At 44.0% G+C, this 14,538-nt stretch overlaps 1 protein-coding gene across 1 annotated transcript in view; it reads left to right on the top strand.

Moving 5' to 3' along the window:
* Positions 1-14,538, top strand: part of pard6gb (par-6 family cell polarity regulator gamma b) — a 78,628-nt gene that overhangs the window by 9,109 nt on the left and 54,981 nt on the right. The window contains exon 2 of the mRNA XM_017681702.2: positions 11,491-11,713. Within this exon, the coding sequence (XP_017537191.1) occupies positions 11,491-11,713 (223 nt within the window). The remainder of the gene's footprint in view (positions 1-11,490; positions 11,714-14,538) is intronic.

Consider the following 14,538-nt stretch of genomic DNA (forward strand, 5'->3'; position numbering starts at 1 on the left):
CCGGAAGGTCGCCGGTTCGATCCTCAGAGCCGACAGTGCATGACTGATGTGTCCTTGAGCAAGACACCTAACCCCCAACTGCTCCCCGGGCGCTGCGGATTGGGCTGCCCACCGCTCCGGGCAAGTGTGCTCACTGCCCCCTAGTGTGTGTGTGCTCACTAGTGTGTATGTGGTGTTTCACTTGACAGATGGGTTAACTGTGGAGGTGAAATTTCCCCGTTTGTGGGACTAATAAGGGTCTCTTAATCTTTAATGTCCGTCTCCACGGCAGAGCTTTTCCCGCAGAGCTTGTCTCCTCCTTTATAACCAATTTGAATCAGTTCGATGCGCAAAATGTTGAGTGAATCATGGTTCTTTTTCCTGCTTTCATGATATCAGAAAAATAATATTGTGGCGTATCATGTGTCCTGAAACTTTCCCAAAGTATCAGATGTCATTTTTGCTGTAACACTCCGCCCGGCTGCGTAAATAGTCCCTCCATTTGTGTCTAAAAAAACTGAATCATTTCAGAAAAACAGTCAGATTGTGAAAATGTGCGATTACCTGTAAGAGTAACTGAGTCATTGTGAGGTCAGAGGTTTGCACCTCTAGTGTCAGTGGGAAATGTGATGTGTCAAAGCGCTTTTTTCCAGAATCGCCTCCCCGCTGCTCCCTCACTGCCAGAACCTCCACCGCCAGGCCTTATCTGCATTTCCATGAGACGTGCTCACAGATAGGATAGTAAGGTTAAACGTGATAAGGTTGAAACCGCAGGGCTGTTCAGCATCAGGGAACAAAAATTCCCGAAGAGAACAGCTGAGACAAAACAGCCCTAACGCGAGAACTTGCCTGAACATGCAGGGGGATGTGGGCTGATGTAAACGTTGCCTGCGCTGCGGTTTGATAAAAGACATGGGAGCGTTTCACAATGCGGGAGTTCGCTGTTGAGCCAGATTACTTAAAGACAGAAGTGAGAATTATAGCCGGTCTGATTCTGATCATTGTTTAAGCAAATATCTGACGATACCAATCAGGGCTGCAAAGGTAGTAATTGACTAATAACTGATTAATTGGCTTAAATGTGGCCTGTAAGGGGCTCCCGAGTGGCAGCCGTCTAAGCGTTGGCCTTGTCATCAGTTGATTGCGAGTTCAATCCCTGGTGATGCTACAGCCGTCCATAGCCGGGGGTCCCAGAGAGCACAACTGGCCTCGCTCTCTCTGGGTGGGTAGGATGGCCCCCCTTCTCCCCCCATCACTCAACGTGATACAAGTCAGTGCAGGCGTCTGTTAGCTGACGTAACAGATCTGGCGGTCGGCGTTGTCCTTCGAGCGTGTTCGGCTGCCCTGTGACGTCGCATGAGCGGCAGTTCGAAAAGAACAGTGGCTGGTCTCACAGGTCTCAGAGGAAGCCTGTGCTGCCTTCACCCTCCTAGCGTTGGTAGTATCGTGTGATTACAGAGTCCTTAGTAGCGGGTGGAATTGGAAACGACTAAATTGGGGTAAAAATTTTAAAAATATGTTAAATGTGGCCTGTAAATGTGAGGAGCTATAACAATGAAATGTTTGGTAGGTTTGGCAACGTTCTGACAGTCCGAGGTTCTGTTCACAAACAGCTGAATCACTGCCACAGGAAAAAAGTTGCTTTGTTTTAAGCTTGTAATTTTGAGTAACGAGCAACAGTTAAAAGTAGTGATGTAATAACATGTCGATTAATATTAGAGCTTTTCATGCTGCAGCGCCGTTTAACCGATATGAGTCAGGCTCCAGTCCTCGTGGGCCAAAACACGGCAGACTTCAGCACGCTACGTCATGCAACACACCTCATCAGTCAGCAGGGCCTTTAACTGAATTCAGCGTGTTAGATGAGGGTAGACGCTGATTTCTGCAGGAAGGTTCCCAGTTTGACATGCCTGACTTTGTTTAACATTTTAACATCTGTTTAACATCTGGTTTAACATTTTAACGTGTTTGCTCACTGGGCAACGTACAGCTACACTTACAGAATGAGTTGTATGTTGAGTTAGTTAAGCAGTTATAAGCAGTTATAAGCAGTTGGCTCGCCAACGTGTGTAACACTGTGGCGGAGCGAGCCGCTGAATGTTCAGTAGTTCTTTAGAGTTGCTGCTAAACACATCGAATCAACAGAAACTGATACGGCTCAGAATATTCCAGTGACTGAAGTTAGTAATAATATAACATCATGAGCTTTAGTGATGACTGGAAAGGGAACGTAAGTAGTTTGGTTTATCAGAACACCAGCAGGGAGGGCAGAGGTGTCCAAAGCAGGCCAGAATAACTGCCATTCTTTCCCAAAATATTCTTCATGAATTATATGAACTATTCAGTATTTAAACTGAGAAACACAAACATACAGAAGAAGTAATGTACATTGTACAAGCTGTTAAATTTTTTACATTTTAGATTAAAATTAGATTTAAATTAGATTAAAAGCTGCGGTAGTTTTTTTTTCTTATTGTCCCCTGAATATTAACGGTAAAGTCCACGCTGGGTTGCGTAATAACACATTTTAATGTTAAATTCTTTACAGTCTTTTGACATATTAGGTACACAGTTGTTACAGCCCTCGATGAATGTGTTCCATCGCTCTTGAAACTGCCGGCGGCTGCATTGTTAGTATGTAGTCGTGACTAAATGTCATTCAGTGAGTGAATTTGCCTGTTTATTGTAGGTATACAGCGCTGCAACACTCGGGAGGGCTGATTAAAACCAGTGCTTGGGCCACATTTGGCCCTGGGGCTGGATTTTGGACCCCTGTGATGTAGAAAAGGCTAGAGTTTACTGACCGTTCTGAAGCCACACCAGCACGATTTCTTTCTTTGCTGGTGGTTGAATGTAACGGTGGGCTAAGCCAAATCAGGTGGGCCTGTTTTGTATGAGACGACTTTATCCTTGATTTCAGGAAAAAGCTCACAGACTTCACTTCTTCTTTAGCTTTCAGTCATTGTTCTTTTTCTTTAGCTGTCTGCTTGCAGAGCTTTGACAGTAACACTTTATTTGAAGGCTGCCTACATAAGGGCTTCGTGACGCATTCATAAGCACTGAATAATGTGTTTATGAAGCACTACTTGAACATTTATTAAGTGCTTATGTCGGTTCTCGCAACCTGACATAAGATGTTTTATGAAATAAATGACATTGTACTGACATAATAAGAATAAACGTTGAACATATTTACAGCACTAAACATTTAAAACACTACACATAACTATGTCAGCATTCTTAAGATGACATTGTATTAATATCAGGTGAAATATGCCTGGAAAACACCCCCTCTTTCCTCCATGGCATAGATAAGATGATTGATGCAATTATGTATAGTGTTTAAATATCTTCTGTAAATATGTTCAAGGTTTATTCATATTATGTCAGTACAATGTCATTTATTTCATAAAACATCTTATGTGAGATCGAGAACCGACATAAGCACTTAATAAATGTTCAAGCTGTGCTTCATAAACACATTATTCAGTGCTTATGAATGTGTTACAAAGCCCTTATGTAGGTAGCCTTTAAATAAAGTGTTACCGTGTTGAGCACGCTTGGACTTAAAGCTAAATGCAAGTGCATCCCAAAAAGTATAAGCAATAACTCCCAGGACTTCACGGGTCTGGATTATTTTTGGTCTGGTAGTTATTGTTTATAGTTTTTTTGGGATGCAGATGAATGTCTTTACCTTTAAAACTCACTACCATGATCCTCCTTCTGTGTGATCTGTATGTTAATTGCTCACGATCGTAATCAGAAACGAAGAAATGATGTGTGGTGGAATTGGGTTGGCTGAGATGAGACCCGCACCGTGGTCTGAGGCCTGTTCCGCTTTGTGTGTGTGTGTGTGTGTGTGTGTGTGTGTGTGTGTGTGTGTGTGTGTGTGTGTGTGTGTGTGTGTGTGTGTGTGTGGGGGTGGTCACAGGTTGTGCAAACACACCCAAAAACACTGACTGAGTTTACTCACGCAAGTGTACCGAAACCTCCTGCACTGCTCTGCTTCCAGCTCAAATGAACACGTGACCTGTCATATTTACTACTACAAACAGCGGCCAGCGCACATTCCAGCCGGAACAGGAGTTTACACTTACTATAGAAAATCCTATACGGAAAACTCTATAGGCACTTCTATTTACAGAATCACAGCTGCTGCCTTCTGGCAAGTTTTGGTCCCCAACTTCTTTTTCTTTTCCTTTTTTTTTTTAGAAATAGGGCAAAGAGTCTTTAGACCACAAGTGTTTATATAGCTGAGTAAACACATCGAAGGGGTTTAGGATCGTGGGCACGTGCAGTAGATCCTAGAACCTGTATAATATGTGGCAGTATGCTTAAGACTTAGAAGCTGTGACTTGTGCAACTTATATATTGTACATTGTGTTGTGTACCTGTTTACTGTTTTATGTTCTTTGTCCCTGTTCAGTGTGACACTAATGAGCCACCGGGAAAGTTCCACTACTGTGAATCCTACTGATGACAGTTTGTCCATACAGGAACAGTTTGGCCAAAATCACATGTGCACAGTTCAGCCAAGGCATGTTCGGTGTCTAAACGTGCTTTGAGCTGGAGTTGCGAGGCTACGCAGGGATGTTCTCATCATCAGGCCCAATCCCATTTCTTATTTTCACCCCTACCCCTTGTTTTCGAGTGTCACTTTGCCCACTGGAACTGAGTTTCAAGGGGTAGTGGTTGAAATCTTCCCCCATGAAATGAGACCCTCAAATAAAGTAGAGCATCACTTCATTAGAAGACCCTGCAGTCTGCAGTGACAGCAGAGGAGGGGGAAGTTCAGCTCCTCACTGCTGGGCTTTAGTTACATTTAGGGCATCATACGCCTTTAATGGGGGGGGGTTGTGACAATTATTTATTATAGCCCACCTCTAATTCTGTGGTGATGTGGCTGAATCAGCTATTCACCATTTAAAATTTCTTGTTCCACCTTAAAATTGTTCAACGTTTAAGATGGAACAGGAAATGTAGCTAGTTAGCTACTGAGATATCAGCGCACAACTAGGGAATTTTTACGCTTGTTATGAAGAAAACGACCGTAATACATTGAAATAACATTAAACTAAGATAATGCGATGGTTATTATCATTTTTAACGGAGAATATTCTCACGTTTGGCCGTCTTGCCGGTTCTTCTTTTTTTTTTTTCATAAAACTCTGTTTAGAGTGAGCTTCTGCGGGGACCTCCAGTTGGAGGGTCATGTAGCCCTAATACTTCGCCTTTCCACTCTGTCTCCACAAGAACCAGGACACCCTACCCCTAAAGGTGCACACACAAAGCTGAGGGGTAAGGCTAAGTGTCAGGGCCGAGGGGCGAAATGGGATTTGGCCTTAGAGTTCACATGAACTGCTTGTAGTAAGATTGTTCATGGCTGTTTATATCAGTTTGGTCTAAAGTTTGATTTTTTTAGTTTTACACTGGAGATACTAATGTTCTAAGTACTGGAAACAGATACACCCAGCATTTAGCATTAGTGTAAATCAGCACACTGTGCTGAGTTGAGTGGTTTCTGACACTGTATGACGATGTTGTGACCATTTTTATAGGTAAGTCAGAAACTAGAGTACCTAACAGCAGTCTGAGGCAAGTGTGGTGATGCATAATGCTAACTGGGCACATAAGCTTCCAGTATTTGTTATCTAGGGATGCACAAAGTAGGATTTCTCTCTTGCTTAAGCCCCAAAGTTTGGTGGCCGTGAAAAAAGCATCCGAGCCAGATGGACAGTTGCGTGTGCTAATACCAGCCCTCGAGCTTCAAGTACAGTTCGGCTTGACTCGCCATCCTTCAAGGTGCGTGGAAGACGAGCGTCGAGGCTGTTCTCTGCACTGGCATCCAGGCGCTGGAACAAACTGAAGACCGTCTCTTTACACAGCACTTAAATCAGCACTGAATTAATATTGATTGTAATGCATTGTACTGTAATGTACTGTAGTGTAGTGTATTGCATTGTAGTGTAGTGTAGCGTAGTGTATTGCAGTGTAGTGCAGTGTAGTGCAGTGTATTGCAGTGTATTGTAGTGTATTGCAGTGTAGTGTAGCGTAGTGTATTGCAGTGTAGTGTAGTGTATTGCAGTGTAGTGTAGCGTAGTGTACTGCATTGTAGTGTATTGCAGTGTAGTGTAGTGTAGCGTAGTGTATTGCAGTGCAGTGTAGTGTATTGCAGTGCAGTGTAGTGTATTGCAGTGTATTGTAGTGTATTGCAGTGTATTGCAGTGCAGTGTAGTGTAGTGTAGTGTTGTGTAGTGTACTGTAGTGTAGTGTATTGCAGTGTAGTGTAGCATAGTGTATTGCAGTGTAGTGTAGTGTAGTGTATTGCAGTGTAGTGTAGTGTATTGCAGTGTATTGCAGTGTAGCGTAGTGTATTGCAGTGTAGTGTAGTGTATTGCAGTGTAATGCAGTGTAGCGTAGTGTATTGCAGTGTAGCGTAGTGTATTGCAGTGTAGTGTAGCGTAGTGTATTGCAGTGTAGCGTAGTGTATTGCAGTGTAGTGTAGCATAGTGTATTGCAGTGTAGCGTAGTGTATTGCAGTGTAGCGTAGTGTATTGCAGTGTAGTGTAGCGTAGTGTATTGCAGTGTAGTGTAGCATAGTGTATTGCAGTGTAGCGTAGTGTATTGCAGTGTAGCGTAGTGTATTGCAGTGTAGTGTAGTGTATTGCAGTGTAGCGTAGTGTATTGCAGTGTAGTGTATTGCAGTGTATTGCAGTGTAGTGTAGTGTATTGCAGTGTAGCGTAGTGTATTGCAGTGTAGCGTAGTGTATTGCAGTGTAGCGTAGTGTATTGCAGTGTAGTGTAGTGTATTGCAGTGTAGCGTAGTGTATTGCAGTGTAGTGTACTGTAGTGTATTGCAGTGTAGCGTAGTGTAGTGTATTGCAGTGTAGCGTAGTGTATTGCAGTGTAGCGTAGTGTATTGCAGTGTATTGCAGTGTACAGCAGTGTAGTGCAGCGTAGTGTAATGTGTTGTATTGCTGTGTTCTGCTCCTTTTCTCTCTGTATCTACAGTGACTCTGTTTCTAGCAGTATCTGAGCTCAGGACCGTCTTTCTCTCTAACCTACTGGTTACTAGCAAAGACACTTGCGTCTCTAGACAGACAAAGCTCTTCATGTAAGTCGCTCTGGATCAGAGCGTCTGCTAAATGCTGTAAATGTAAAATCTAATATACAGCCTGTTTTGCTGGTGGTGTTGAGGGGGTGTAGTTGAGTAAGTTTGTTTTCAATTGTGGGAAAAAGTCCTGTAGTGCTTGTCAAGTTAAAGCGACTGTTTAGAATGAATATTATTAATACAGTTTACAGTTTACATCAGTTTAGACATGTTTGATCTGAAGCTCCTTTAGTTTTAAACTGGAATTACGAGGCTAATGGTGCTAACAGTCTAATGTAAATGTCTAATAACATTAGACTGCATCATCGCGCTTTCCTCGGGCCATGTTATGTCCTTACGTACTTAAGCCCGAAGACAAGGAACGACTGTTCACTAAACTATCACTCTGAAGTGCAACCATGCTACCCTATACTATGTCTTTGGCTTGGCTTTAAGCACAGCCTAATTCTGAACCGGTAGGTCAGTTTCTCACTGAGAACTGACCAGTGGATGGATAGCTTTTGTAATAAGGCCTGTCTCTTTGTGTGTGTGTGTGTGTTTGTGTGTGTGTGTGTTGTTTTCCAGGGTGGCTAGTGGGATCACACACCTGCCACAGTGCTCCGCCCCACCAGCCCTGCGTTCATATTTCATACAGTAATCACAGGCTGCTGCTGGCCGGCGCAGGCTTCTCCTACTGAGAGCGTAATTACAGCAGTGCAGTGAGCTCAGCGTGCTGGGGGCCGCCGCAGCTCAGTGTTATTGAGACAGACAGAGCGAGGCCTGTGTTTTTCTGGGCTGCCCACGCTCCCCGCTCCACAGCAAGCATTAGCCGAAGAGTCACATGACCACATCCCTGCCCCCAGCTTGACCTCAGCTTGTGATGATTTTTGGTGGTCATGAAAAGCATCCAAGCCAGATGGACAGTTGTGTATGAAGTTTAACAGTCGTGTGTGCTGATATACAGCATGTTTTCCTGGTGGTGATGGGGGGGGTGGGGGGGGTGGGGGGGGGGGGGGGTGTTGAAAGTGGTTGTTTTCGGATGTGGGAAGAAGTCCTGCAACGCGCGTCAACTTGGAGCGAGCGTTTGGAATGAATATCATTTCTCCAGTTTGCAGTTTATCAGTTTAGACATGTTTGGTCTGAAGTTTGCTTGGTTAGTTTTACGCTGGAGCTACGAGGCTAATGTTGCCAACAAGTACTGGAAATGGATGCACCTGGTGTTTAGCTTTAGCCCAGATCACCGCACTGTGTTGAGTTGTGACACGTTTTACTCGTTTTTATAGAACAACAGAGGTGGGAACAGGTCACTAAGTTGCGCCTCAAGTCTCGATACTCAAGTCTCGATACTCAAGTCAGTAGTCCTAATCTTTGAGTCCTAAACAAGCTGCATTTTTTCAGCTGATATAAAGCCGTGACATGAAAAAAGGTGACAGTATTACTTTCTCGAGACCTTCCGAGCCTCAACGTTGAATTCCGAGTCGAAGTCCAAATCATTGGAGTTGAAGTCGACGTCAAGTTGCAAGTCTTTCTCCATTTTCTTGAGTCAAGTCATCAAATTAGTGACCATACGTCTGGATAAGAGTGTCAGAAACCAGGCTGCTTAACAACAGTCTGAGGCAAGTGTGATGATGCACAAGGCCACCTGGGCACAAAAGCTTCCGTTAGTTGTTATCTAGTATTTGACAAAGTGGGATTCCTTAGTTAGCCAGATTACATAAGCCCAAGAATGAGGATCATCCAATAGACGCGCCCCCTTCTTATTGGGCAGACCTGACTTTGGGCTTAAGTTACCCAGCTAAAGTGAAAAGTCATGCTTTGTGAAATATTCCCCCCAATGTCTGTCACAATGAGGTAAATAACAGGAGCCATGCAAATGCACTCATGCTGTTGCTGCTACACCCTTACCCTTGTAGCATAATTATGTACGGGTCATTGTGCTAAATGGCCAATCGCCTCTGGATTTTGATGTATTAAATTTGTTATTCGAACAGACAATTTTAAAATGGCAGTTTGCCAGTAAAACTGAATGTTGTTTATGTTGCAACTTCACTAATAGACAGTACTATGAATGTGTTAATCATTTGTTCCACTCAGTACGCGTTAAAAATAGGCCAGGAAATCATTTATTGGCCAATTTAGCTGTAAAGACATCGGAATCTGCCCTAAAAAGGAATAATCAGTGCATCCCAGTGCATTTTTATATACATTAGCTTCATAGCGCCACTGCAGAGATAACAAAGCAAACTTCGGTGCTCAAACGTGGCTGATCATGTTTGATTTCTCTCCAGTCTGATAGACGGTGACGTCATTTTAAACCCTTATAATAAAAGAAGCTGAACTTTGTTTTTCTACTGAAAGTCGACCCGTTTTTCCCCAAATCTGGGCTCTAAACTATAAACAGACGGCGTCTCTTCAGTGATCTGCTCTGGAAACATCACTTTTATACAATAACACAAAGAGCGTCGGAGATTTTTGGCTTTCAGCAGTAAATGGTGAGCATATAGTGATATGTGGAGATCATAAAACACATGTACTGGTCATTTGAGGGGAGATTTTACAAAAAAAAAATCAATCAAAATTTACATTGATTTCATGCAGTTATTGAATCATTTACCTTCTGATTCGATCGTGTAAATTCAGATGGACAAACCAAAATATACCCTGGAGACTAAGAGGATTAGAACAGTTGGTGATTGAGGCTCATAGTTAGTGAACTCTGCTTTGTGAAACAGGCCTCTGGCTTTCTGACCTGTCCACCTGTACCGAGCGTCTGCTCTTCAGAGGACAGAAAGCTCAGGGCTTGATGTCCCGCTGCTCTACGGTTGTTGTCATTTCTCGAATGTTTTTGCTGCGTCTGCAGATCCAGCTGCATTGTTCCATTGTGTCCCAGCCTCCTTTTCCTCCATTTCCTTATTTCAAACACCAAGTTTATGAAAACCCTGAAAAGCAGGGTGAGAGCAGAACGTCCCGGGCCTGCTTAAGAATATCTGACTTCCACTGCTTTCAGATTCTAGCAGCGTTTGAATAAATAGACGAACCGTCAAAAACTTGAGACGTCACATGGCCAGGCTGACAAAGTCCTGGAATTGGGTTTACCACGTACCGCGGAGGTATTGTGTCTAGTTTGCAGCTGTTGTTGGGAATGGAGTGAAAGGCATCAATCTGAACTCACCCTGACTTTTCCACTCATAAAGAATTGAAACAATACTTCCCACTTCCATTAACTGGAACTAGACCTCTTTCTGTGTCACCGCTTTGCGGTAATAACTCGCTCCATATGTTCTGAAAAGCTTGAATGGCTTCATTGTACAGGAAGAGATGATGTTCTGTGAACTTCTTTTAGAGCTAAATTTGGTACAAAGCTGCAGCTGGCAGGTCCCACCCCCTTGTGTACTTGTTAAAACAGGTTAGGCTGTCCCTGACTACGGGTGTTTTGGTCTGCTAAAAAGCTGGATTTAGTCTAAGAGTCAATGAATCACCAAAATAGAGTAAGAGATTGTAGTAGTAGTAGTAGAAAACACAGGATTGTAGAACTTTGCCCCTTAAATAGAATTTTTCATTTGGCTTGATGTTATTGAGAGCAGTTTTATTGCACATCTTACTTTTCTTTTTTGGGTGGGGGGTGGGGGGTGGGATTTCCCCCCCCAATTTTCTCCCCAATTTAGCCGTTTCCATTTCCGCCCACTAGTTAGGACATCCCCAATCACATCATACCTCCAGCGCTAGGAGGGCAAAGGCTTCCTCTGAGACCTGTGAAGCGCCACAGCATCTTTTCGATCTATCGATAACGCAACATCATTGGACCGCTTGGAGGAAAGCGCCAACCTGGGCTCTGGGGCGGTCAGTCCATCGTTCAGCTTCTTTGTTTGATGTGTCCGTCTCCTTTTCTCAGTGAGGTTCTTCTTGATCAGCTACACGTCCTTTCAGACCCACAGCGCTGAGTGGTCTTCTCACAGTGGAAGGATGGACAGAAACACCTGTGGATGTTTTCAGATCTGAAGCAGCTTGATCTCCTCTCTCTCTCAGAGATGGAAGCTTTAAGTGCTGTTTATCTGATGGGGGCAGTTTCGGTGTCGACCAGGTCTTCCAGGTGGTTGTTAGGAGCCACTAGTCTCTGTAGCGTTTGATCGTTTTGTGAACTCCAGTTTTGGGCTTGTTTCACGTCTTTTCAGGAACATCTCCTGAAAATGATTAGCTTGTACTTGACTGGAAATCAAATAAATGAAAGGTCTCTGACTTTTGCGCAGTTTGTTGGTACTGGAGGCTTTGGAAACTCAGCTTACCGTATTGTGCGCTGTTTAACGCGTATTGCTTGTGGATGACCTGCTAAATCAAGAGATGCGTCATGTTATCTGCCTTAGATTGTAGATTTGTTTTATTGTGGGCTCTAAATTTTCGCTCCTTTTCTCTTTGTTCCGTAGTATGGGGCAGAGTTCCGCAGGTTCTCCGTGAACCGCGCCAAGCCGGGTAAGTTTGAAGAATTCTTCAAGCTGATCATACACATCCACCGCATCGCTAACATGGAGGTGATGATCGGCTATGCGGACGTCCACGGAGACCTGCTGCCCATCAACAACGACGAAAACTTCAGCAAGGCCGTGTCCACTGCACACCCACTGCTGCGAATCTTCATCCAAAGACAAGGTATGTGCTCTCTCTCTCTTGCTGGACTTGGTAAGAATGTATCAGTGCAGCGTTTCTGGGCTAGTGGCGAAAGCTGGTAACGACTTTTGGTGGCCAAAACAGACGCCAACTAAAATTTTAAAATTTAGCTTTTAAATGCAAAAAAAACTTTAGTAGCATTCTATATTTTGAGTACACAGAACATAAGGCTAAAGGCCACGCTGAGCGTGGCGGGATGTACGGCATCCAGAAGTTTGAAATCGCTGTTTGTAATGAAGGTCCATTCATTCTGCATTTAGCAGATCTGCTCAATTTTCCAACTCAGCATTTTCCAATTCTTGCATTCCATTAAATTAAAGAACCAGATCACAGAACTCAATGGTGACTTTAATTCTGACTGAGAAAAGCAGCTAATCTGAAGTCATTAAGAGAAACAAACACTAAAGATCTGTTACCTCAGTGTTACTAGCCAAGTCCTTTGTCATCTCAGAGCTTTTAGTTGTGCTGGCGCGAGTGGATCAGACGCAGGAGCGCTGCTGGTACAAGTCTAAACACTGTCCACTTGCTTTCCACTCTGTGTGTGTGTGTGTGTAAATACATCGATCAGGCATGACGTTCTGACCACCTCCTCGTTTCTACACTCATTGTCCAGTTTATCAGCTCCACTTACTGTATAGCTGGTCTTTGTAGTTCTACAGTTTCAGACTGTAGTCCATCTGTTTCTCTGATACTCTGTTACCCTGTTCTTCAGTGGTCAGGACCCCCATGGACCCCCACAGAGCAGTTACTGTTTGGGTGGTGGATCATTCTCAGCACTGCAGTAACATTGAGGTGGCGGTGTGTTGGTGTGTGTTGTGCTGGTCTGAGTGGATCAGACACAGCAGGGCTGCTGGAGTTTTTTCTTAGTCTTAATCGTGCTGCAGGATTGTTTCCTGCTCTTATGCCTGCTCTCCTTTCACTGCTGGCCTGTTGTTAGTTCTAGATATCTGAGCAGAGACAAGCCGGCTCCGCCGAGACCCGTTCCCAGCAGTAAGAGGTTAGAGTTTTGGCCTCCTAAAGTGCATGCGGAGCAGAGAACATGGCGAAATCCTTTTAGATTCAGCTCCTCTGATTCTCTCGCTCGTCCTGCGGTCCCACAAAATACAGGGTAAACATGGTCATGTGATTGGACCTTTAGGATCTGGAGCTGTGGTTTCTCTACGCAGTCCTCACTGCAGCCCCTGTGTGCAGCTATTATGTGTTACTGCCACTGTCACATTTTCCCTCCAGTGGGCCAGCTGTGGGCCTTACTCAGCGTTCAGCAGAGAGAGAGGATGTGTTTGAGTGCGGGAGAAAGACGAGGCAGAGCCTGTCAGGCTTGGAGGTGACTTCCTGTAGGAAAGGCTGGTGTGTTCACTGTGTTTCCTGTGGAGAGACTCCGCTGCTCCTACTCCCTCGCTGACAGATACGCAGCGCTGTCTCACGCCTCAGCCCCCCGTCACCGTGCGTACTGGTGCTGAGCGGAGCTGCTGCGTCTAGTTTGAGATGATTAGGGCTGGGAGGCCTTCCAAGTTATTGATCCCAATCGCACTGCCTTGCTTTCAGTACAGATCGGGAGTGGGTGTCAAACGTCTGATACCACGCTGAAGATCTGGGGTTTCTTTCATTTAATGCTGAAAATAAGCAGCAAAACCTCTCAGAATTTAAATTGAATTTAAAATGGTTTTGGATTGTGCACGATTTCTAGGTCACTATTCAAATTGAAGCAACTTTGTCAGAAAGAAAAGGTCAGAATTTTATTTTGTTTTATTTTATTTTTTATTTGGTCTTATTCCTCCCATTGAAACTCATTCAGACTCCTCTCTGAGGCGGATTTGATCTACTCAGCAGAGATTTTTGTCACTGTTAGTGATTCAGTCATAATAATTCATATTCACTCAGATTGTTGTGCTGATAGTACAAATGCTTCATTACCAATTATATTAAGTTAGAAAAGAATGCAAAAATAGAAGTATTTTCATTAGTGGTCTCAGACATTTGGTCCTCGTGGACAGCGCACATACTCAGCTTCACTGTCCCTTACTGTGTCCATAAATGCCACTCGCTGTAAATTCAGCTTTGTTTGTAAATACAGCTGCGATGGACTGGCGATCTGTCCAGGGAGTATCCTGCCCAATGACTGCTAGAATAGGCTCCAGCACCGGCCACCCCCCTTCCCTGCAACCCAGAAGGATAAGCAGTGTAGAAAGTGTGTGTGTGTGTGTGTGTGTGTGTGTGTGTGTGTGTGTGTGTGTGTGTGTGTGTGAATACATTGCTTGCTCTTTTACAAATTTAAAAAAATGGTTCTATGTTTTTTATTTATTATGAACGTTGACAAAGATACAGATGAAGTGGAGACTTCATAATGGCGGTAGATGGTAAAACCATAAATGGTTCAGTTGCTTGTTAACACAAATAGCTAATCAGCCAATCACACGGCTGCAACTCAGTGCATTTAGGCATGTAGAGGTGGTCAAGACGACTTGCTGAAGTGCAGACCGAGCATCAGAATGGAGAAGAAAGGGGATTTAAGAGACTTTGAACGTGGTGTGGTTGTTGGTGCCAGACGGGCTGGTCTGAGTATTTCAGAAACTGCTGATCTGCTGGGATTTTCACACACAACCATCTCTAGGGTTTACAGAGAACGGTCCGAAAAAGAGGAAATATCCAGTGAGCGGTCAGTTGTGTGGACGAAAATGCCTTGTTGATGTGAGAGGTCAGAGGAGAATGGGCAGACTGGTTCCAGATGATAGAAAGGCAACAGCAACTCAAATAACCAACCAAAATCTCTGAGGAACGTTTCCAACACCTTGTTGAAAGTGTGCCAT

Source organism: Pygocentrus nattereri, chromosome 27 (genome assembly GCF_015220715.1).
Source record: "Pygocentrus nattereri isolate fPygNat1 chromosome 27, fPygNat1.pri, whole genome shotgun sequence".
Lineage (NCBI taxonomy): Eukaryota > Metazoa > Chordata > Actinopteri > Characiformes > Serrasalmidae > Pygocentrus > Pygocentrus nattereri.